Genomic DNA, 25,615 nt, shown 5'->3' with positions numbered 1-25,615 from the left:
CTTACGGTTAGAGGCTCGGGACATGGAACTGCAACTGCACGGTCTACTAGAGCGATAACTTTGCCTCCTGCAAGCGCATGAGCATTCGCAGCACCTTCTTCCAGCACCCACTTCGCTTGAACTTCACTTGTATATCATCAGCAATGATGGTGCAGGAATTAAAACGTTCCAAATCGACCACGTTTTGATTGATGGAAGGCACTTCTCGGATATTATCGATGTCAAAACGTATAGAGTCGCAAACGTTGACTCGGACTATTTTCTGGTCATGTAAAATCTTTAACTCCTGTAACTCTCCGTGGTGAACAACTAACGGAGTCAGCCAATCCCAAGGCTCAACTTGGACCAGTTGAAAAACGAATTTTTATTTTTATTACTTTCTAAACGCCCTGCCAATCACATAAAAGTTATCGCGAGTCGGGATATCAAGCTATTGAAACATTTTTGTTAAAAGCAAAAAACCATATCCAACGAACGAACGATAAGCTTAAACACAGCCGCTGTGTCAAGCGCGAGAGAGAGGGCGCGCAAAATAATTTGATAAACTGACGATTCACAGTACACTCATCAGTATGCTTTTAGCATCAAGCATAAACGGGTGTAAGTGTTATCGACCATCATATTCAACGGCGACATTCCTTAAATTAAAACCATCACGTGTTTTCTAAAGTGAATTAAAATTTAAATGTTACGACGCACAGTGTAGGCAAGGTATCGCTGCATTTGTAAATATCTACAATTTTAATTTAATGTAGTGAAGTTTGCCATTAGGCTTTTAACCCGAATGTTGTGAAAAATGGATATCGATTTTCGTGATTGTGTTGTTATTTAATGCAAACGTTACATTAAATAATGTGTCACAAACAAGAATCCTGGGTAGACCGCACTGGTACAGCCGTCAACATGTCTGTCAACAATTAATAACATGTCTGTCATCGGTTTAAACCTCATATGGACCGTAATTCCGTATTTAATAAGTCTTTTTAGCTTGTATAGGCAACTAAGGAACAGACTATGACATCCGGTCAGTAACAGAATATGCTCTATAAATAATTAAGAACTAAGAAATAAAGGAATAAAACCCTACCACTGCTGGCTATGGAAACAAACACAATTTGGGTGTAACGTTAGTGGTGTTAAGTATCATATTGACAATTAAACTATCGTGTGTAAGGCCAAAAAACTCTGCGTAAGTGTACACTCGGCTTCCCGGGTAAGCCATATATGAAAAAAGGTTTTTTTTTCAGGTGGGAATTTTTTAGGTGATGAAAACCGTATATCTTTTGATCTTATGTTCGATTTGCATGAAACCAAAAATTCAGGTTCATAATATTGTTTTGTAATATATCTAAGTACAATTTTAATTTAGTTAAAATTCCATCTTCATTATTTTTAATGAAAAACTTCAATCACAGCCGTAAATTTGTAGCGAATGTTTACGTTATTTTCTATATTTTAGGTACGATTATCTGAAAAGTTAGTACAAGTTAGTTAGTTAGGTCTTTATATTTAATGTTTTTATATAGTATAGACAAGAGTTTTTAAACATATATAAGATATGCTACAAAACAATAGTATGCACCTATACGGCAGTTTTCATGCAAATCTAACAAGAAATTCGAAAAGTTCACCAAGACAATCGTCATTTTTCCATACAAATTATATGGACGGGTAGGTGATTGTACATGTGAGGGGTATAGAAATTTAAATGATTAATTAAGAAATTCCTAATAACAAACACCTTTGAGGCATTTTCAAGATTTGAAATAGCTACGAATTCTTAATCCAAGGTTATTTTGGAATAAAGTAGCAAAATTAACCCGAGTACGCGTACACATGACTCTAAATGAGTGTTGAATGTTAATTCGTTATTGACAAGTGCTTACACTAAGCTGAATTCAGAAAGGGGTTGGGAATTTGTGTTTGTTTCTGTCTCATCATTTTCTTCAATAACCATCATTTATCAAACTATCCGATAGAGTTTCATATTTTGATTTAAAGACAACCTACAGAACTACTTGTTAATAAACGACGGGCGGACACACTGCTGCACGTTATCATTAAGTAGCGTTTTAATCCTTAACATATTGTAAATTAATAACTTTGGCCAAATACGATTAGGAGCTGATACATTTTGACATAAATAAGGCACTCAATTGATATGAGTGTTACATCTCATCACAGCTTTTTCTTTGGCACAACAATCGTTGTCGGTCAAGGTCTGTCTGAACTACAGGGCTTGGGCTTGGGCTTGGGCTAAGCTTTCAATGACTTATTTATTTATTTATTTTAATTAAGTTGAATGCCATGAAGGCTTTACAAATAATGAAAATAATGCTTAGAAACTACCGTTTCTTAGCTCTAATTAGAGAAGAGCAATTCCTAATTCAAATTTAAACGGAGAAGAGGAAGCTTGGATGCAGGAACGGAATGAAGGTTAAGAAGACGTAAATTGATAACCCATAGCGGGATGGTCAAATCCAACGTTTGGGGGCGGGGGCACGGTATATTCCAGGTTTGAACCCATGACAGGCATGTTGTTAAGTCGTTCGGATTGAAGTCTGTCATGAATCCGGCCAATCGCTGAATACGGTAGCCCCTAACGGTGTTGCTATGTCAAACACCATGGAACACACAGTCTAAAATGCTACTTAAAATACTACTGTCGATTTCCAGCATATCTCCCTTAGAAACAATTCCTATGATTTCAAGACTTAAATATAACGTTAATCGGAAACTTACACATGACTTAACTTACATGTTAGGAGATAGTAAACAATATTTAAAGTTGTAATAGCTGTAACACGTTTGATATTTCTGCCCTAGAGGTTAGAAGCTCACACAAGTTTTTAAAAATATATAATATATAAAAATATTCTTTGAAATTTTTTGAATGGAATATTTACTAACACAAAAACACATATTGACATCTGACATAATATTGTCATTACTGTTATTCTTCTTCTATTTGCCGTAACGTCCTACGCGGACATGCCGGCCTATACAGGTTGTTGATACTTCATTCATTACCATGCAGCCGGATAGTCCTTGCTATGGGGAGGTCCATTCTAGGCTTGAACCCATGACGGGCATGTTATTGAGTCGTTCGAGTTGACGACTGTACCACGGGACTGACCCTATTATAATTATTATGATTATGATGAAGCATACGTTGGAAGGCAACAAAGTAGAACAATTGCCCGATAAGATATATGAGAACGTTGGCATTCGTATTACAATAACTATCAGATGCTGTTTCATAAACAGCACGTGCATAGAAGCCGGATGACATCATTTGGATTTATCATCTAGTTCAGTGCTCTCCAACCTTCTAAGGATGGCGGACCACTTGGTTTAAAAAATACATTTGACATTCGCGGACCGCGGACCACAGGTTGGAGACCACTGATCTAACTGGTATATACATATTTATAATATTGCCTATACCAATGCATTGTTAATTTAGAACTTCCCGACAAACACAATACTTACTAGTTCTTTTAAAATGGTTTGAAGACTACGCTGAATGTAGCTGATCATATTAACAGATTGTAAAAAATTTATATCTGTGTTCTTTCCATGCTAAAAACATTAATGTCCAAACATTGGACGCATACACATAGCGTCACTAAATGAGAGTCTGATAACCAACCGATGCGCACACACACTGGCACTCCATCCATCAAAATTTCCTTTCATGAGTATGCTGGTGAGTAGCTGAGCGTCTATGATTTATTTATATGCCTATGTTGCAGAGCCTACACAATCATGACTAACGTTAATCAACCGATTCTTAGAAACTTGAAAATTTGAAAGAGAGCCACATATTCCAGTCCAATGATTCATTTATATTTTTGCTATAATATACTGACCAAAAGGCTAACATCATTTTAGCTATTCAACAGTTTTTAACAGTTTTATACCATTGGCCTATGGAAGTAAATGTTCATGTTTTGATACAACAAAAACACCGATTCCTGTTTGGAACTCCCAAGATCCAACATTCATTCAAAGCCAAAGTACAATGGTAGAATATCACAGTAACTTCGAGTCATCATCATATCTGCACAAAACCGCGACTATGATATGCTGGTACTGCACATGCTTGATACAATATATGTGATACAACATACATGAATCGAGGGAAGTTTCGGATCTATTTTTTGCATGGGCTGAATAATTATCGATGTGTTATTTTGATTGGTCGGTCTCGTGGTACAGTCGTCAACTCGTATGACTTAACGAAACGCCCGTCATGGGTTCAAGCCCCATATGGACCGTGTCTCCATGTGTAGGACTATCCTGCTATGAGATAATCCATAAGTCACTGAAAGCCAAGCCCACTAGTGGGGTACAGGCAGGCTGACAACGATTAATTGAGCCTAAGACGAAGAAGAAGTTGTTTCCATTTCCAAAAGTGCAAGATAAGCGTATTCAGTTGTCTTGCCTTATTTATAACGTTTTTATGATTGCCACTTTTTATGTGTCGAAACTCATGCGCAATCATTTTCATTCGACATCTGGTACTCACTTGACGAAACTAACTTTTGTGTAATTCTCTCTTGACATCCATGCGTCAGTAGTCTGTGATTCAGCTAATCGGAATGCGTCCTTTTGTTTTTTTTTTATATTTATTCTCTTTCAAAGCCAATCAATCTAACACAAACAATGTGTTGTTCAAAACAGTTTTCCAAAAAAACAGTAGCTGTGCATATCTCGCCCTCTTCAATGTTTATCTCTTGGATACACTGTTTAAACCTGGTGGTATTTATGGCAGCATGTGCAAACGGCAATACCTGCACCGTTTCAAATCCGTCTAGTTGGGAGGCAATAATTGAATGCCCCAACTTTAACGTTAATCTTACATATTATGAAGACGACAACTATCTAGAAGTGATATGTCCAAACATGCCTAACTTTGAGTTGCTACGAGACCTCCCAGATCTACCGAGCTTTACGGTCAACGAGCTGGTTTATCGGAACTGCCCACTCCCAGTCAATAATCAGTCACTTATCGAACTGCTTTCGGCCTTTGTTAATCGCTCCAATCAGTCATATATCAATAAATTATTCCTCATTGACAATGCAGAACTATCTGAGGATATCACGTTGGATCCGCAGCTGTTTGCCGGACTATTCAAATTACAATTCCTTTTAATACAAAACCTTGCTGATATCTCGTTTGACAATCCTCTGCTGTTCAGACACCTGCCCCAGTTAAAGAAAATCGAATTTCACGGTAGAAATCGTGTTTCTGGAACAATCTTACAACAACTGAAGCAACTCAAAGAACTTTATATGCATAATTCGGACATGAAAAAACTACCAAAAGAGCTAGTTTCCAATCTGCCTAAACTTGAGACTCTGTACCTCGACAAAAATAAACTCAAGCATGTTAGTCAGTTTACCACGCTACCGAATCTTATGTATCTAAACATCAGTTCTAACCAACTAGTGAAACTACAAGAAAACGTGTTCAGTAGGCTGCCGAAACTCAAGATACTTGACCTATCGTCAAATAAACTAAAGAGACTTGCCACCGATTTGTTCATGGAAAACAACCACCTGGAAGTCTTTAAGGCAGATGATCAGAAATGTTCGGAACTTGTACTAGAAAAAAATGTGTTCACTGAGCAAAAATTTCTTAAGGAAGTGTCTTTATCCAACTGTAAAATAACCGCACTACCGGAAGGAATTTTTCAACATTGTCTCCAACTATTCAAAGTTGACCTGAGCCACAACAAATTACAAAGCCTTCCGGAGGATCTGTTGAGTGATTCGTTCGCTGTAGAGCTTTATTTACAGCACAACGAATTTATTAACATGCAGCCCGAATCTCAGCTGCTTGGAGCAAATGATGTGTGTTTTCTAGACCTTAGCCACAACAAAATTACAACGTTGAGCATGTAAGATTATGAATTGATTGACATTTGTCCACAGTTTTCGCACTATCTTGATTATGTCTCACCTTTTTCTTCCAGACAACTACTGAAATCTTTCAGCTCTTTGAAACAGTTACAACTTCACAATAACCAGCTGTATATGATCGATGTTGATGCATTTAAATCGCAGTCACATTCACTAATATTTCTCAATCTCAGCCACAATCGACTGACACTACATGAGAATAATGATCGGATGATTAACAGTACATCCTGGATACTTTTTCGCCCTTTAATCAAACTTGCGCACTTGGATCTTTCGTACAACGAAATTACCAACATATTTGATCACTTTAAAAATTTCATGGATAATCTTCAATCTCTTGACCTGTCGCACAACTTTATCACACACATCAGCTATACAGATTTTCCATTTCTGTCGGCCAAGATTAACCTGGTCAATTTGGAGTCAAACAAGATTACACATCCCGATTTCGACCTCAGCCGCATTGAACCACTCCATCGCTTACCCAACGAAATATTTCTCGCTGATAATCCACTCAACTGTGACTGTATTTCATCGTCGCTAGTCACATATCTACAGGCGCATTTGAATGCCAGTAAATCAATCCCACTAAAGGGACTTCAATGCGCTCAGCCACCCGCGCTGTTTGGACGTAAACCGCAAACACTGCGCGCGGAGGATCTGCTTTGTGAAAAAGAAACATTATTTGGTTTTTGTCCGATCGAGTGCAAATGCTACAAACGGCCCGTTGATCAGGCGGCCATAATCAACTGCACCGCTGCTAATCTTACCCGTGTTCCCGTCATCAAAAGCCCATCGATCATCAAATGTAGTTTTATCGAGCTGCATCTGGAACAGAATAAGCTAAATGCCCTATCTAACGGAAGTGAAGGATGGAATACCGTTCGCCGGCTTTATATCTCAAACAACAGCTTCACCACTCTGCCTGGAGATCGTCTGCCCGAACAGCTCGAGCTTCTTGATGTCTCTGGCAATCAATTGACCGAGGTCGACGCAGCCTTCATAATCAAGCTGAATCATACCGCTCTCCGAAACATCAGCCTGTCAGCGAATCCTTGGGATTGCCACTGTGAAAATCCACTGCTTGCGTTCGCCGTCGATAATGCAGCACGCATTACGGACTTCTCCACCCTCCAGTGCTCCGACGGTCAACCGATCAACTCGGCTACACTGAACGAGCTGTGTGCTTGGACGACAACCCTCAGTTTCTATATCAGTTCGGCAGTTTCACTGTTACTTATTGTATGCTTACTCGCCATCTGGTTGTACATGAAATACAGCCTGGAGATCAAAGTGTGGCTCTTCAAGCATAATTTGCTACAGTGGTTGGTTACGGAGGAGCAAATCGATATGGATAAGCGATACGATGCATTTATTTCGTACTCGCACAAGGATGAGGAGTTCGTCACAGGCCAGATGTTACCGAGGCTTGAGAGCGAAGAGCTCAACTTCAAAATCTGCTGGCACGTGCGTGACTTTATGCCGGGCGAGATGATTGCCTCGCAGGTTCGCTACGAGCGGCATTTTATATTATATTATTTCTACTAGTTTATTATTTACTTCTTTATGTGCTTCTTCTAGATCACGAAAGCTGTCGAGGATTCACGACGCACCATTATCATCCTCTCGCACAACTACCTCGAGTCTGTGTGGGGTCAGATGGAGTTTAACACTGCGTACTTACAGTCGTTGGAGGACAAGCGCAACCGCGTAATTCCCATCATCTACCAGGATATTGGCGATATCGATCAGCTCGACCCAGAGCTCCAAGCGTATCTCAAGACCAACACTTACGTCCGCTGGGATGATCCATGGTTCTGGGATAAGCTACACTACGCCATGCCCCGTAAGCGCTGCCCAAAGCACGATCAGGCAACTGGCAACATTCCCATGTTGTCTTTGAACAAGCAACCCGCGGTACAGATTATAGGGTCTATTATATGACTTGAGTGTTAGCGAAAAAGTGTCAAAAATGCTGATTTTCTATTATGGTCCGTGTTAGACAACTTGTCTCTGGTTATATATCTAACTGAACGAAGAACATTTGCATTACTTGCCTCAAACGGAGACCGTTTTTTGTCTAATAGCATTCCGTCAGGTTAAAGCTACGGAAAGCGTTTTGTTTAAAGGTTTTATCACAAATTGAATATTTCAAAACTACACGGATTGCATGTTACATGTAGAATGGATTTTTTGTAATAATTCACTATACAAAGAGTGAGAATAACAAAATCCTCAGAAAGTAGAAAAACATTACACAAGCACTACCTAGAATGACATCGCCAAAAACATTTAAAGAACGACATTTAATAATACACCATACATAATAATAATTAGAAAATTGTACGATACTTCCTACGTTTTATGTTGCACTTTAAAACAAAGTTTAAAACAAACAAAACGATTTCACATCAATTTGGGCAACAATGTTTCGAGTCAACGAAAGAAGTCTCTAACAAGTGTAAGAAATTATCCTCTCGAGTTGACTACCAATTAACGACTGCTTTATTCCCCTTAATCATTTACACATACACTTACATTCCTAACCGTAACTCTAACTTAACCAATACCTATACCTATTATTACAACCCTCACCCATACTTATACCCATTGTTACACAAGCTTGTATAATACCGATGTTGTTTCCATTCGTGTAGGGTGGTTTTATTTGACCCTTTTCCGTTTGAATCAGATAATCGGCATTTATGTCACTCACGGAAAATCCCGTACCACCGCCAACTTTAAAAACCCTGCATATCTCCAAAAAAGGTGCGATCTATCAAAGATAATTCAACAGACTGGTAATGTAATAAATTAATAGCAACGATGCAAAAATTATAATAGAATGTAGCGTCTAATAAAAACATAACCGCCATATGCCGATTTTCTGAACTTATTTACTACCACACAACCGAAGAGCCAGTTCTTGCAAAAGGGGGGGGGGGGGGGAGGAGGTGAGATTGCCATTTGCGGATTTAACCCACGACGGACATGTTAACGACTGTACCACCGTTCTTGTTCTACCACCTTTATTATTCTTCTTCTTTGGCACAACAACTGCTGTCGGTCAAGGCTGTCAAGACTAGTGTGACCGTATTAATACACGATGCGCAATCTCAGATTGCGCATATATTCGTTTTATCAAAACATAAGTCATTTCGCGTAGCCAACCCTGAGCTTTAAACGTCATTTCCATACATTTTCAGATTGCGCCAAGATTGCGCATAAATTTTCAAGATTATATGTCCGAGGTATATAAAATTTTTTTGACAGATAAATATATCAAACCGACCCGTTTGACAGATAAATATATGCGCAATCTGAGATTGCGCATCGTCTATTGCTACGGTGACAGCGATTACCAACTGTCAGATTCGGCACAGTTTGTTTTGTTGGGACAAATTTTGCAAACACAAAATATTTTCAAACACGTTTTTTTATGCAAGCAATATGCAGTATAAACCATACATTTCAGTACATCGTCACAACTTTAATTTTGTTAATACTGCAACAACCACAAGAAACCTTGCCGAATCCGACCGTTGTGCAATCGAAGGCGAAAATTGTGTTACTAAATTGGACAGAGTAGCTTACACCATCTGGCGTGTGAGCAAGTGGTGGACAGCGGTGTCTCTAAAAACGACTATTGTTATAAACAAGTGGACAGTTTATTGGACTAGTAAACCCTGTAACAGTCACATGAGAAATTGTCGCTCTCATCCAAGGTGTTATAAATGACAAGGTGAAGTTGTTCAGAGCAAAATGACATTTCTCGACTTGACATTTCTCTTCCGTGGGCTCCGGTATAAAAATCGGGGAGGGCTGGTGCGGGGTAATGAAATTTGTATGCAGAGAATGACAGATGTCCCCCACAATGTCGCCCAGCAAAAGCGATAAAAATCAACCTTCTAAATACATTATCCTTGCTCTCATCGCTCTCTTTCCATGCGCTGAAAAACTGTGACGTCAGGCTTCCGGTCAAGTGTTAAGCACCGCAGCAACTCATGAGCGTAAGAGATAGCGCTATGGAGGGAATGAGCACGGAAGACGCCTGACCAATGGCGTAGGGGGAAAAAGGGTAGAAATACAATAGAAAGTCGATTATCCGGGGACGGATTAACCGGCGGACGGCTTAACCCAAAGTGGGTTTATTATACAGGTGGGCTTATCCCGAACAATTTGACAGGCTGGGTGATGGGTCATCGGAATCGCATCCACGGCTCGGAATGGCTTCCGAGCATTGCAACTCCGGCTCCGATTCCGAATAATTCAAACCGTCGATTCCGCCCGGAGCCGTCCGGAACCGTTCAGAGCCGTCGGAGCCGTTCGGAGCCGTCTGGAGCCGTCCGGAGCCGTTGGAACCTTTGGAGCCGTCGGAACCTTCGGACCCGTCGAAACCTTTGAGCCGTTGGAACCTTTGGAGCCGTCGGAGTCGTCCGGAGACGCTAGTCAGCAGCTGGAGCCGCTAGTCGGCAGCCGGAGCCGGTCGTAGCCGACGGAGCCGGTTAGAGCCATCGCAGTCGTTGTAACAGCCTAAGTCGGCTACGACGCTACGACGGCTCCAACCGGCTCTGGTGGCTACGTCGGTTCCGACGGCTCCAACGGCTCCAACGGTTCCGACGGCTCCGACCAGCTCCGGATGGCTTCAATCGGAACCGGCTGCCAACGGGCGGCTCCGGACGGCTCTGACGGCTCCAACGATTTCGACGGCTCCGACCGGCTCCGGCTGCCGACTAGCGGTTCCGGACGGCTCCGACCGGCTCGGAATTTTGCACCTACCTTCCGAAACCGCTTCCGATTTTGGCGGAGTCATTCGGAAGCGATACCGTATTGTTGTTGAATTTACCCATCACTACAGTGCTGTAGAAAAATTAAAACGAAATGACAGGAGGGGATTCGATCATTTGTTGTTTGTTTGCGTGTGAATTCCAATGGCTGTTTTGGTTGATGTGTCGTAGGGTGGGTGAAAAGATACGTAGCGGAATTTGGGGCAAGTGTGCCATACGGGGCAAGAGTACCACCAAGCATTTTTCCTTAAAAACTTTAGTTTAATGATCAATTGTGTATACAGTTGGTTGCTTTCCAATGACTAGGTATACTGAGCCGAATTTCATACAGACCAATCGATATTTCCCATTGTTTTGAACTGATTTACGTTGAGTTTCAAAATTGAGCAGAATATTATAATTTTTTAATCCAACCAAATAAGCTCTCAAAAATCATGCGAACAATCAACCGAGGAAATATTTACACCACCGTATAGCTGAGAAAACGTGATTTTTTTGTGGGGTTAGTTGAAAAAAACTTTCTTTTTGTCACTGAAAAATTCAATTTCAAAAAAGTTACAACTTTTGGGGCAAAAGAGCCATCTCTATTTGGGGCAAGTGTGCCACCATTTTTCATAGGCGTGAGCTGTCAAAAATGTAAACATTGTTGTAGCGTTCACCGGTATGGTGCGCTTTTACGAGCGGATTCTACTCCGGAAAAACAGACCAGCAACAACCTATATTGCGATACAGTTTGTGATGAAAATGGGTTCATTGGTGACTCAAGACATGTAGTAATACATACACTAGTGGTACAAACGTAATAATTTCCAATTATCTTAGAAATACGGTTATTTTAACCAGGTGGCCATCTTGCCCCATACGAGTGGCACTCTTGCCCCATAGCCCAAAAAACAACGTCTTTTTGGACACTTTTTAAAACGCTTCAAAAACTGTTTTGTTTACAATTTTTTCAAGCGAAACTCAGTTATAAGTGAGGAAATAGATGTAAAATGGTTATGAGATTTAAATCGGCTTTTGAAAAACACGTTTTAGTGAGTTATAACTTGAAATGCTTAAGGTGGCACACTTGCCCCAAATTCCGCTATCACGTATACGTTCATTCAATATGGTTTTCCCGCCAAAACTATAAGCCCACCTAGTCCCTGTACCCACTTTGGGTTTAACCCAAGGACTGTATAGGAACGAGGTCAAGAAAACTCATCAAACCGTAAAACCATTATTATTAAAAGAGGCATCAATACATTTTGTGAAACATTCAATAACCAATTTACAATTTTCTTATGAGCACCAGACTGATTTATCATTTTTATCACAATTAAAATTTGAAGCCGTTCTCGTAGTACAGTCGTCACCTCGTACGACTGACCAACATGCCCGTCATGGGTTCAATCCCCAAATAGACCGCGCCGCCATATGTAGGACTGACTATCCTGCTATGGGGGGGAATCAATTAGTGACTGAAAGCCAAGCCCACAAGTGGGTACAGGCAGGCCTTGACGGACATCGGTTGTTGAGCCAAAGAAGAAGAAGTAGAAAATTTGGACCGAAATTGGCTCTTAGATGTCAAACTGCCTGTAACGAACTTTTGGCTAGTTTTCAAATCGTTCTACATTACTTGACCTTGTTCCTACACAGTCCTTGATCGTGGCGAACATTTTCTGCGATGATCGGGTTAGTAAAAACATTTGTTGTGCAGCTATCTACTGGTTAGTGAAATATTCTTTTAAATGCAGCTATCTACTGGCTAGTGAAATATTCTTTTAAATGCAGCTATCTACTGGCTAGTGAAATATTCTTTTAAATGCAGCTATCTACTGGCTAGTGAAATATTCTTTTAAATGCAGCTATCTACTGGCTAGTGAAATATTCTTTTAACTTCATTTTTGAAAAAAAGACCATTGATAAATCTATTGTTATTGATTCAAACAATATTGTACTAGTGATTAATCGATTGGTTTATGGTGAATTCTTTGGAAAACCAGTGAATTTTATAATTTTTAGATGAATTCGACATTTCCTGGACCATTATCCGCTTCCAATCGTAAAACCTTTTTCCTAGCGTGGGCCGAATCGATTGGTCCGATACGGTTCTTCTTTTTATTGACTACAGGCGTCCCCCGAGTTACGACCCCCTCGAGTTACGACGATTCGCAGATACGACGATTTTGATTTTGACAGTGAAAAGTTGTCAGTGAGAAGAAATTGCTGTATTTTTTTGAATTTCTGTGCTGAAAACCGTTATAAACACATTTCCAAAGATTCTACAACTAGCCGATCTTTGATATTTTTATCGCGTAAATGACTTTCGGTGTAAAATTAATACATTATCAAACATTATTTCAAATAAAAATCACGATATCATAGATTTCGCCTCTTCAACTTCGGTTTTAAACTTAACATTGACAGATATTCGACATACGACTATTTTGACTTACGCCTTGCATTGGGCCATTTTTTCAGTCCCAAATACAGTCGTATCTCGGCGGACACCTGTATTCGTTATGGTGACGATTTTAAGAGCTTGAAAACAAAGGTTTCGCTGTGGAAAATTTCAACGGCTAGAAACCATATGGTTCAACGATAGCTTTTTAAAATTATTTATAAAAAAAAACATTAGCAACTGAATAATAAGGTTTAAATATATGGAACTATAACTGAAAATTAATACGTTTAGTGAAATTCATATGTAAGTTTTATTGCGTTTCAAAATTTGCTGTCAAACACACTTCAATGAATAATTCGCGAGTATACTCTCTCTCCCTTTCTCTCTCTCTCTCTCTCTCTCTCTCTCTCTCTCTCTCTCTCTTTCTCTCTCTCTCTCTACTGGAGCAGATTCCCATGCTCTGCGCCTACTCGCACACCAGTGCATTTACAATACGTATACAGCCTAGTTCTCTTCGTAGTTTCCTTCCGCTCTCATGTCCTGCTAAACGCATGCGTGCGTTATTTTTCGCGCGTGCACACATATACTTACGCAACTTTGTTGTGCGTCAACAACCCCCATAGTAGGATAGTCACAGTCCTACGTATGGCAGCACGGTCCATTTGAGGCTTGAACCCATGACGGGCATGTTGTTAAGTCGTACGAGTTGACGACTGTACCGGAAGACCGGCTTACTTTTGGTACTACGCTCGGTATAAAAGAGGTCATAAATTTTGGCTCATTTGACAAGTGTGTTGGTAACATCAGAATAAGTTGTGTAGTATGCCATTGCAATGCATCAATGCTATCAGAATGGAAAAAAATAAAAAATTTAGCAGTATTCCTATACTGCTTGGACTGGTGTCTAGGTGATCCTTTTAATTGAATATCAGTTTAAGCTTGGGTAGGTAACCCAGTTAATCACAACTGTTATCAAAAATATTTGTTTACAGTCTGTTCCCGAGTTACACGGATTGTGCGTTCCCAAGGAATCCGTGTAACTCGAATATCAGCGTATGTCGAATTTCACGATTTTCGTCCAATTTAGTTCAATTTAGTACTTTTATACATTTTATAATTTATTTGATACGATTCGTGCAGAACATTATGATATTTTTGGCTTTTAAGTGATTTTAATTTATTGGCAAAAATGCAATTTATAGTGCATTGGAATTCTTGAAGCAAATTGTACTGATTTGACTTTGATCTGTCAAAGGGGCCCTTCACGATTCTAGTCAGCTTTTTTTACATGGAATTTGACAGTTGGAGGTTGAAATCATGTAAACACTCCATATAAAACCACACACAAAACTAGACTGCGATTTTCAGTGTAGATCAGCAGTCGGCAAAATCCGACCCGAGAGTCAAATGCGGATTTGCCTGATTTTTAAAGATAAGAAAAAACTATACGTATAAAAAGTTGCTGAAAAACTTATAGCATGAAATTTCATTCCGTCCACCCACCGTACTCGTCCACCCTTGATTATCATGATATGGATTGATGGACTAATCATTACCGGGGTTTTCAGAAGTTCTGATAACTTTGAAACACTTTCGTGACTCTACGGCATACTTTTTGGACAGGCTCATTAAAAATACAATAAAGTCTCGATTCAATTTTTTATAATAACTTTACAAGCGTCTTTCAGCAGTTAAATTTTGTGAGTCGATGTATATAGTGACAATGTAAAAATGATGCACTTTTATAAATCATAAAATTCAAACCAGATTCTATTTATCTGCGGCATCGATGTCTACAACTTCTTTAAGTAGTAAAATTATATTTATTTTAATTTATTTAAAATCTTTTTTACTTGTGTTTTTTTTATAACCGCACGTAAACGCTTTTCAAAGTCATTGCAAGCCGCAAGCACAACTTCGTCGAAGCCTTACGGTTTGAAGCTGGACCCTGTTGAAAGCAAAAACTGTTTTTTCTCACATTTATTTTTGATCACAGTAAAAGGCTTTTGATAATGAAAAACTATGACGATTCCCCTTTGGCCAATATAGCTCCCCAAAACAACTCAGGTGATGAATTTTTATATCGTTTGACTCCTTGTATATCATGAAGCCGTTAAGTGTTGGTATATCATAACATGCTCCATAAATACGATCATTTTGCTTGTTCAAAGCTACCACAATAGCAATCAATTTTTTATCCAAAAAAATAATCTTTGTGACCAGGATGCGCTTCAAGCAGCAACTTTTATCGGACTACCGTGCTACTATTACAATTATTTTTAATGATAAGAATTAAATAATCCTTAACCTTGCTTGAATGATATTCTTACATAAAAACATCGCGAAAGAAATAGTTTAAAATTAGCAGTCGTTAAAAATTAGCCAGAGTCGTTTTAAATTGCTAGAATTTTGGTTAATTTTCACGACTGGTCATATGCCGTCGTTAAACAAACGACAGTCCAGAGCGTATGCGATACAAATTAACAGTCTTTAATTGCAGTGCTCGATTTTTCCCCCGTGTTTGCCTATATGCGATATCGTGCAGTCGTTAACTGTTTTGACGATCGTTTATTTTAACAGGAATGAACAACAAATGAACTCGGTTAAACCAAAATGAACTTTAAATGACTGTTAAAATGTGCTCATTTATTCGAGATGCCGGCTAATATCACCAATCGTATTGCTTGATATCATTATCCGACTATTTGATTTGAAATCTTTTATAATGTCACAATTTGAGTGCTAAATTAACTGGACCGGCTCTTGATTATTTACACCATTTGGCCCTTTACCTCAAAAGTTTGCCATGCGCTGGTCTTGATTATTTTATCCTTTAAGTTGTAATTAGATTCGAACACTGCTCGAAAAAATGGCAAAACAAGGTGGTGTTTTCATTAATCCCAAGGTGCATTACAGAGATCAGGTGGTGGAATCTATAATTAAATAGTATGTAGTTCAGGTGGTCTCATAGCATGAATAGCGTGAAAACTTTTGCTCAAATAGGCTTTCTGGAGGCTTGACGAATACACAAAACATTCTTAACATCTTCGTTCAGGAGCAGAAGCAGTAAAAATTAGCCCATTAAATACATACACCTTGGGATAATCGCACCTGTATATTATACTCACTTAGATAGCTGCTCGAAAACTGCTATATAATGTTGAAAGGCTGAAATTTCAGCCTACAAACTTAAAACGAAGACGGCCCCAAATTTAGAATCCCGCGTTTCTCCGAATCCGCGTAAGTCGAGAACCGCGTAACTCGAGAACAGACTGTACTCGTGTTTGTGTATTTTTGAAAATATGGTATGTTTATGTTCACGGAATAACGTAACGTGACGATCATTTATAAATAACTTTCCATTCCAATCTCCGCACATGATTATTTGATAATTATCTCGAAAAAACACAGGCAATAAGTTTTTACTCTGGCTCTTATTTGACGCGACAATCGCAGGCGGTCTAGGCCTGCAGTTACCTTTTTTCATTGGCACAACAGTCCATGTGGAGCTTGAACCCAAGACACACATGTTGTTAAGTAGTACGAGTTGACGACTACCACGCGGCTACGAGGCCGGCTCTACAAATCGGCATAGCTGTTAGTCAGTCGTACACAGCAATTTTTCGAATTATTTTTTTTTTACTGAAACGGTTCAGTAGTATAACATTTTACTGGTTTTCAGCTGAAATGCCATGTTTTTACTGATTGTCAGTAAATCAATTTACTGCCTGAATTTCAGTAATACACATTTTTCAGAAAATTTTAAAGTACGTGTCAAATTTGTCGTTTCACTGAATAGCAGTAAAACAAATTACTGAAATTGCAGCAGTTCATTCAATCATATTCATATTCATATTCATATTTATTTGTCTACCTTTTGGTTACACAAATGCTTAAATAATACTTATTACCTATGTTCCTAACCTAACAAAAATTAACACAAATTATCAAAAATTTGAGAATATTTTTTTTTTTAGAAAATTAGAATTTAAAATTTAAAAATTAAAAATTAAGGCAGCACGGGATTATGGAGGGTTCTGATGCGGGATCGGAAAGAGGATAAGGGAAGGTTGAAATCAAACATAGAATATACACAGTTAAATCGACGAATTGCACGAAGAAGGGGGTCATTACGGCCCACTGCAGTTCGGCGGGAAGGGATCACTAGGGGAGGGCGGTTTCGAAGAACACGGTTAGGGGCGTAGAAAGGGATAGAAGAAAGAAGGGAAGGAGAATCAATATTACCAAGGAGTAATGCGGCAATAAAGGTGGACTGGGCATGGGAACGGCGGTTTTCCAATAGTTCCAGGCCAAGCTGCCGACACCTGTCCTCGTAAGGAGGTATGGGGGAGGACAATCTACCCAGGATTTTACATATAGCAAACCTGGTGAACAATCGCTGCACCCGCTCGATACGTTCCACGTGGGTTCGAGCTGTAGGGGACCAGACTACTGAGCAGTACTCCAAAATCGATCTGACCAGAGAGCAGAACAGAGTCTTCAGGCACATTGAGTCGGAGAAATCGCACGCAATTTTCTTTAGGAGACCCAATGTTTTCCGCGCCTGATTGACAACTGAGTCAATGTGGTGGCTGAAGGTGAGGCCTCTGTCAAGGAAGACACCGAGGTCTTTTACGACACAAACACGATTGACTTGTACAGAATTTAGGACGTACGAGTAAGTGATTGGAGACTGCGAACGACTAAACGAAATGACGTTACACTTATCAGGACATAATGTGAGGGAATTACTAGAACACCAAGACGAAAAACGATCAAGAATATTTTGTAGGGAAATGCAATCTCTAGGAGACGAAACTGGGAGAAAGATTTTGAGGTCGTCTGCGTAGCAGAGGAAACACTCAGGAGGGAGGGTGGTACGGACATCATTAATAAAAATTATGAACAGCAAAGGACTTAGAACACTACCTTGCGGTACGCCTGCACTTCATGAAAAGGGAGTCGAAAACATATCATTAAATTTAACACTATAGGAACGATCACATAGAAAAGAACGTAACCAAGATACAAAAAGATTATTGACGTCAAGTTGTGAAATTTTATTTAGAAGTAAGGAATGAGGAATACGATCAAATGCAGATTTGAAGTCAGTATAAATAGTATCAACTTGTTTAACTGACTCTAACTGGGATGATACGAAAGAGGTGAAGGACATAAGTTTAGTTGTTGTAGAACGGTTAGGAAAAAAGCCATGTTGCTGAGGGATAATAGTAGAAGAGGTGAGTTTAAACACATAGGTATGGATAATATGCTCAAATACCTTGGTTATTGCGCATTGGATTGAGATGCCACGGTAATTGGAAATGACAGACGGGTTACCTTTTTTGTGAATGGGAACTAGCCATGCTCGCTTCCACAATAAAGGGAATGAAGACGAGGACAAAGATAGGTTAAACAATTTTACCAATAGAGGGACGAATAGAAAAGGTGACTTTTTTAAAACCGAGGCTGGTATTCCATCCGGTCCAGGGAAGAAGGATGGCTTAAGTTTTTTAAGAGCTTCAGAGACTGTATTAACATTGACAATACCCTCAGCCCATGCGACGGAGTTTAAACCAGGCCATATGCCCTCAGACTCTGTCAAAGGTTGACTCTCCGGTCTAGACAGACCATTGGCGAAATGCTCAGCGAATAGGGAACAGATGTCAGCAGCATTGTCCGTAGTGACCGAACCGAGCGACATGGAAGAAGGAAGGGAAGAGGGATTACGACGCTTCTTGGCATAAGACCAAAAAAGTTTAGGATTACGGTATAACATGCATTGAAGCCTTCGTCATATCGACCTATCAGTCAGAACATCACAACAAAACAACGCGGTATCCTCTTGCTCATGAAAATTCGCGACCAAGTGATTGACCAAGAGTTGGTTGCACACAATGTCAATGCACACAATGTCGCAACACCTGTTTGAGCCTCACCTATGATCATCACAGTAAATCTCGTGACGCTGACATTACTTCGTTTCAGCCGGAATTTGTCTATTCATGATAATGACATTTTCCAGAACTGATTACAGTAAAAAAAGGCATAACATAATGACTGACCAAGCGTTGGTCGCCAAAATAACACGAAACATGCATTGATCCCACCAATTGAGTATTGAGTATCACCGCTGACTATTACCATTGAGTAGGTTACGCTGACAAGGATTTTGTTTGAGTCAGATTTTTTTATGACATTGAAAGTGACATTTTGCAGCACTGACTTCGTATTATACGATTATTCGATATATAGTCATGTGTATTGTAGATTTGATGCCAATAAATCTATAGAAATGTTAGAATAAAAATAATTATTCGTACTAAGAATATTTACTACAAATGATTATGCAATTGTAATGAAACTGACTTATTTTTGATTAAAAAAGTATAGCAGAAAAAGTCGAGCAAATGGTTAAATAAATTCTATAATTATGAAGACATTTTCCATTTTTAATAGGTAGCTTATCAAAATTATTATTAGCTCATTTATAATCTTGCAATCAATAATTACATTTTTCATACAAATAATATAGATAAGAATCTGCCGCATAACGAATATGGTACTGGAACGGATTAAACTATTTGTGTAAGGTTTCACTGCGTTTTATTTGGGGGACCTTTTCTATCACAGCACCAGCTTTCCAAGTCTATCCTTAAGTGAAGTGTTTTCAATTGTTCCATACCTCCACCGCATTTTATCATACCAACAATTTTTAATGTAATAATTTTTGAGATGTCTTTGTTTGCCACCACTATAGGAACACATAATCGCAATAATCTTCCTCCGTATGGTGCCGTCCGGTGCCGTCTTCGAGGTCTTGGACCTCTTTCGGTTAGAAGACGCAATGCACAGTGCTCTTTCATTGCTGGTTTGCTAAATGGCTCTATTAACACATCGCCTTTGTTGCATCGAGTCGATATCTATGCACCATCCCGAACACTTAGGTCTAGAGAGATTTTCCGCATGTCGGTTGTTTTCAACACTGTTTCGGATTGCTTCGATTTCAACATCTCAACTCAGTGCTTCAAGGAACGTCTCCGGCTTCTGCCGTGGCCGCAATGAATTGCGATACAAATCTTGATTTTGCTATGTAATTTGTTGGTGTACTTATCTTAATTAGACCATACGGCCCATTGAAGATTAACCAATAAATAATAATAATAATAATTAGTACTCATTTATAATTGTAATTACTTTCAATAAATGGTATAAATTAACTATATCAATAAAAAATCTTAAAAGAGAACACTTTTCGTAACGCTGATCTGACGGAAAGCTGCAAAGATAATGATAGCTGTAAGATAATGCAAAGGTTTGACAAAATCCTTCATTCAGTTGGAAATGTCAAACAAGAGACAAGTCAGGATATCATAATTGCTGAACTTGTCAACGCCTGCTTACGAACAATTCATTATCTCGCTGAAAGTGTCAATTATATGCCCGAACGAATCAACAACTCGCTGAACATGTCAATAATATCATTGAAAACCCTGTATTTTAGTGAAAACAGTAAGATATTTAAAAAATATCCTCGAACAAAATCTAAAATGACCACCATAGGAACATGCCTGTTTTGTGTAATGACACTATGGTAAAAACAACTCTTAAAAATACAAAATATAAATAAAAAGCAATGAATTTTAGTAAATCAATAACATTTTATAACAGTTATGTTGAGAAATAAAACTAGTAATCCATTGTTATGCGGTCATTTAAAACGTAAAAAAAATGAGTTTCGTTATGAAATCCTATGCATTTTGGAAAAACGTTGTTAACTTTCACAAAATAATGGATTTTTCGGTCATTAGGTAACGGATTCACCATATTTAACTTTTAATCCCATCTTGAAAGACCATATAACATTTCACACTAACATAAATAACTTAATTACTTTAAAATTGTCGTATGGTACGCATTTTAGTACAATACCACCACTATTGGTACCACTATAGGTACGTTCGCCCTAATCATGTTTTATAGCGTTACTGCTCAAGCCTAATGTTGGCGCTGTAGAATGTTTATATACAAAATGCTCTCCTTCAAAGCCTTTCAGTTTGTTGAAAACCACACGTATATTGTTTTTATTTTCAGGTTTCTACAAACATTTATTAGCTCTTCAGCTTTCTCGTCATCTTCAATGGCCCACGACGCTTCATTGTACTATCTGATCCTGCTGTTTTTACTGACATCAAACGCCTGCGGAAATGACTGCATCGTTTCAAATCCGTCTAGCGTGCAATCCAAAATTGAATGTTTCCATTTTGACATTTACACGGACTTAATGAGGGTTACATGTTCGAATAGGCCCGACTATAAGCTGCTTCAACACACTCCAAAACTAGAGCGCTTTACTTTCAAAGAGCTGATTTATCAGAACTGCTCACTCCCGATCGGCAATCAGTCACTTGTGGAGCTGCTTTCGGCCTTTCTCGATCGCACTCAGCTATCATATACCAGTAAAATGTCCTTGATAGACAATACAAAACATTCCAAGAATATCACATTGGATCCGCAGCTATTTGCTGGACTTCAAAAACTACACACTCTTGTCATACAAAATCTTGCTGACATCTCGTTTGACAATCCTCTGCTGTTCAGACACCTGTCCAAGCTAAAGAAACTCCATTTTTACGGAAGGAATCGTGTTTCTGGAAAATTTGTATATCAACTCAGGCAACTCTCACATCTTTACATACAGAATTCTGACATGGAGATACTACCAAAAGAGCTAGTTTCCAATCTGCCTAAACTTGAGACTCTGTACCTCGACAAAAATAAACTCAATCATATCAGTCAGTTTCCCACGCTACCGAATCTTATGTATCTAAACATCAGTTCTAACCAACTAGTGAAACTACAAGAAGACGTGTTCAGCACGCTGCCGAAACTCAAGATACTTGACCTGTCGTCAAATAAACTAACAAGACTTGCCACCGATTTGTTATCGGAAAACAACCACCTGGAAGTCTTTAAGGCAGATAATCAGAAATGTTTGGAACTTGTACTAGAAACACAATTGTTCGCTTATCTACGATTTCTTAAGGAAGTGTCTTTATCCAACTGTAAAATAATCGCACTACCGGAAGGACTTTTTGAAGATTGCTTTAAACTAATCAAAGTTGACCTTAGCCACAACAAATTACAAAGCATTCCGGAGGATCTGTTTCGAGATTTGAAAAACTTGCAAGAGCTTTATTTACAAAACAACGTGCTGACGAACCCGCTACCAGACACCTTACTGCATGATGCAATTAATTTGTGCATTCTTCACCTTGAAAAAAACAATATAAAATCGTTGAATAAGTAAGGGCAAGTCATAATACTTTGTCGAGAATATGTCGAATGACTTTCATTACATTTCAATCTTCTCTTTCAGTCAACTACTGGAATCCAAAGAAAAATTAAAAGAATTACATCTTGACAATAACCAGATGTATATGATCGATCTGGATGCGTTCAAATCACAGGCAAAGTCTCTAATCAGACTCAATCTCAGCCACAATCGACTGACACTGCACGAGAATAGCAAAACTGGATTCTACAGCAATCGGAGGATTAACAGCACATCATGGGCGCTTTTCAGCCATTTAAACAAAATTCAATATCTGGACCTCTCACACAATTTAATCGTCAACATATCTGATCATTTTAAAAAATATTGGAGAAATCTTAAATTTCTGAATCTATCGCACAACTTTATCACACACGTCAGCTATACAGATTTTCCATTTCTGTCGACCAAGATTAACCTGGTCAATTTGGAGTCAAACAAGATTACACATCCCGATTTCGACCTCAGCCGCATTGAACCACTCCATCGCTTACCCAACGAAATATTTCTCGCTGATAATCCACTCAACTGTGACTGTATTTCATCGTCGCTAGTCACATATCTACAGGCGCATTTGAATGCCAGTAAATCAATCCCACTAAAGGGACTTCAATGCGCTCAGCCACCCGCGCTGTTTGGACGTAAACCGCAAACACTGCGCGCGGAGGATCTGCTTTGTGAAATTGATGCTGCCATTGATTTCTGTCCGATCGAGTGCAAATGCTACAAACGGCCCGTTGATCAAGCGGCCATAATCAACTGCACCGCTGCTAATCTTACTCTTGTTCCCGTCACCAAAATCCCCTCGATCATCAATTGTACTTTCATCGAGCTGCATCTGGAACAGAATAAGCTAAATGCCCTATCTAACGGAAGTGAAGGATGGAATACCATTCGCCGGCTTTACATCTCAAACAACAGCTTCACCACTCTGCCTGGAGATCGTCTGCCCGAACAGCTCGAGCTTCTTGATGTCTCTGGCAATCAATTGACCGAGGTCGACGCAGCCTTCATAATCAAGCTGAATCATACCGCTCTCCGAAACATCAGCCTGTCAGCGAATCCTTGGGATTGCCACTGTGAAAATCCACTGCTTGCGTTCGCCGTCGATAATGCAGCACGCATTACGGACTTCTCCACCCTCCAGTGCTCCGACGGTCAACCGATCAACTCGGCTACACTGAACGAGCTGTGTGCTTGGACGACAACCCTCAGTTTCTATATCAGTTCGGCAGTTTCACTGTTACTTATTGTATGCTTACTCGCCATCTGGTTGTACATGAAATACAGCCTGGAGATCAAAGTGTGGCTCTTCAAGCATAATTTGCTACAGTGGTTGGTCACGGAGGAGCAAATCGATATGGATAAGCGATACGATGCATTTATTTCATACTCGCACAAGGATGAGGAGTTCGTCACAGACCAGATGTTACCGAGGCTTGAGAGCGAAGAGCTCAACTTCAAAATCTGCTGGCACGTGCGTGACTTTATGCCGGGCGAGATGATTGCCTCGCAGGTTCGCTACGAGCGGCATTTTATATTCTATTATTTCTACTAGTTTATTATTTACTTCTTTATGTGCTTCTTCTAGATCACGAAAGCTGTCGAGGATTCACGACGCACCATTATCATCCTCTCGCACAACTACCTCGAGTCTGTGTGGGGTCAGATGGAGTTTAGCACTGCGTACTTACAGTCGTTGGAGGACAAGCGCAACCGCGTAATTCCCATCATCTACCAGGATATTGGCGATATCGATCAGCTCGACCCAGAGCTCCAAGCGTATCTCAAGACCAACACTTACGTCCGCTGGGATGATCCATGGTTCTGGGATAAGCTACACTACGCCATGCCCCGTAAGCGTCACCGAAAGCACGAGCAGCCAACTTGCAACATTTCCATGTCGTCTTTAAACAAGACAAACTAATTGCTAGTCGCACTACCGATTATGTCACACAAGGACAACACCGTATCACAGTCACAGCTAACCAGGAAATATAATTCAACAGACCGCTAGGATACTAAATAATTCCCATTGTAATTTGAGCCACATGTAAGAGCAAAAATAGGCACAGTGTTTTGAAATAAATAGGAATATTGCCACAAGATGCTCTAAAACCTGGGACTAAGTATCGATCAAAAGACAAATGTCATTTAAATAGAAAAGAAATCAACATTATTTTGCTTTTATACTATCAGAAATGTTTCATTAAACTATTCAGTCGATCGCAGCGTACGTAAACAAAGTAAAATTAAAAACGTATCATGATAGAGGTATATTTTTCAGTAAATACAGCTCAACAATTATTTAATCGTATACTTACAAACCATCTCGATGAATAAATTAAATGTATTCCATTTCATTCCCCGCTTTGTTGATGGTGAAAAAATAATGGTCAGCGGGGAATCACTAGGAATTGTACTTAATGCATCATTTTAATATTTTTTACATTCTTAATAGTTGGAGAATTGAATTTCCTTTCTTTTGGTGTACAATATGAATTATATTCTGATATAATCCGACTGATATATCCGATGAAATATAGCAAAAAAAAAACAAATTATACGCTCACTTTCACGCAAGGTCTAAAGCGACCTAAGAACATTTGCAAGCGGTATTTCGTAAATCCCTTCCCCACTTCACTGTTAATACATAATTTGAATTTACAAATTACAAGCACGAAATAGAATGGCAATGAAACATACATAACACTCCAACATCAAAAAGAAAAAAAGAAATAAGCCTATCAAATAACGTTAAAAATATTCAATAAAGTAAATTTTAGCAACACATGTAATTCCATGCAATTCCCATGGAACCCCTCATAACGAGTACCCCTTATAACGAGCACACATGAATGTTCAACAAATACCTCTTAACAGGTTGGCTGATAAGTCCCCGGTCTAACAAAGAAAAACACATTTTTTTGTCAAAATTCGTTTTTATTATTCAACATAGTTCCCTTCAAGAGCGATACAACAATTATAACGACCTTCCAATTTTTTTATACCATTTTGGTAGTACTCCTTCGGTTTTGCCTCAAAATAGGCCTCAGTTTCGGCGATCACCTCGTCATTGCAGCCAATTTTTTCCCTGTGAGCATCCTTTTGAGGTCTGAGAACAAGAAAAAGTCGCTGGGGGCCAGATCTGGAGAATACGGTGGGTGGGGAAGCAATTCG

The 25,615-nt window shown here is 39.2% G+C and overlaps 3 protein-coding genes across 3 annotated transcripts in view; 2 read left to right on the top strand and 1 right to left on the bottom strand.

Annotated features, from left to right (window-relative positions):
- Window positions 1–25,615, bottom strand: part of LOC120951517 (cation-independent mannose-6-phosphate receptor) — a 98,497-nt gene that overhangs the window by 58,737 nt on the left and 14,145 nt on the right. The gene's annotated exons all lie outside the window — the stretch shown is intronic.
- Window positions 2,946–15,959, top strand: LOC120951492 (protein toll-like). Its single transcript, XM_040370258.2, has 3 exons — window positions 2,946–5,906; window positions 5,982–7,434; window positions 7,510–15,959. Exons 1-3 carry the CDS (start codon window positions 4,669–4,671, stop codon window positions 7,870–7,872), a joined length of 3,054 nt encoding a protein of 1,017 aa, XP_040226192.2. The 5' UTR covers window positions 2,946–4,668; the 3' UTR covers window positions 7,873–15,959.
- LOC120951581 (protein toll-like) lies at window positions 21,087–25,002 on the top strand. The gene is made up of 3 exons (XM_040370379.2): window positions 21,087–22,407; window positions 22,481–23,951; window positions 24,027–25,002. The coding sequence occupies exons 1-3, from the start codon at window positions 21,119–21,121 to the stop codon at window positions 24,360–24,362; spliced, it is 3,096 nt and encodes a 1,031-aa protein (XP_040226313.2). The 5' UTR covers window positions 21,087–21,118; the 3' UTR covers window positions 24,363–25,002.

This window comes from Anopheles coluzzii, chromosome X (genome assembly GCF_943734685.1).
Source record: "Anopheles coluzzii chromosome X, AcolN3, whole genome shotgun sequence".
Taxonomy (NCBI): domain Eukaryota; kingdom Metazoa; phylum Arthropoda; class Insecta; order Diptera; family Culicidae; genus Anopheles; species Anopheles coluzzii.
Note: the sequence above shows the minus strand (reverse complement) of the source record. Positions and strands in the feature narration are given on the sequence as shown.

What these genes read in the sequence shown, in the direction of transcription:
- LOC120951492 (XM_040370258.2), top strand. Translation starts at nt 4,669, where the DNA reads ATGTGTTGTTCAAAACAGTTTTCCAAAAAAACAGTAGCTGTGCATATC. An exon ending in AAAATTACAACGTTGAGCAT is followed by an intron (nt 5,907 to 5,981) that starts GTAAGATTATGA and finishes TTTTTCTTCCAG; the next exon opens with ACAACTACTGAAATCTTTCA. An exon ending in GCGAGATGATTGCCTCGCAG is followed by an intron (nt 7,435 to 7,509) that starts GTTCGCTACGAG and finishes TGCTTCTTCTAG; the next exon opens with ATCACGAAAGCTGTCGAGGA.
- LOC120951581 (XM_040370379.2), top strand. Translation starts at nt 21,119, where the DNA reads ATGTTTATATACAAAATGCTCTCCTTCAAAGCCTTTCAGTTTGTTGAA. An exon ending in AATATAAAATCGTTGAATAA is followed by an intron (nt 22,408 to 22,480) that starts GTAAGGGCAAGT and finishes CTTCTCTTTCAG; the next exon opens with TCAACTACTGGAATCCAAAG. An exon ending in GCGAGATGATTGCCTCGCAG is followed by an intron (nt 23,952 to 24,026) that starts GTTCGCTACGAG and finishes TGCTTCTTCTAG; the next exon opens with ATCACGAAAGCTGTCGAGGA.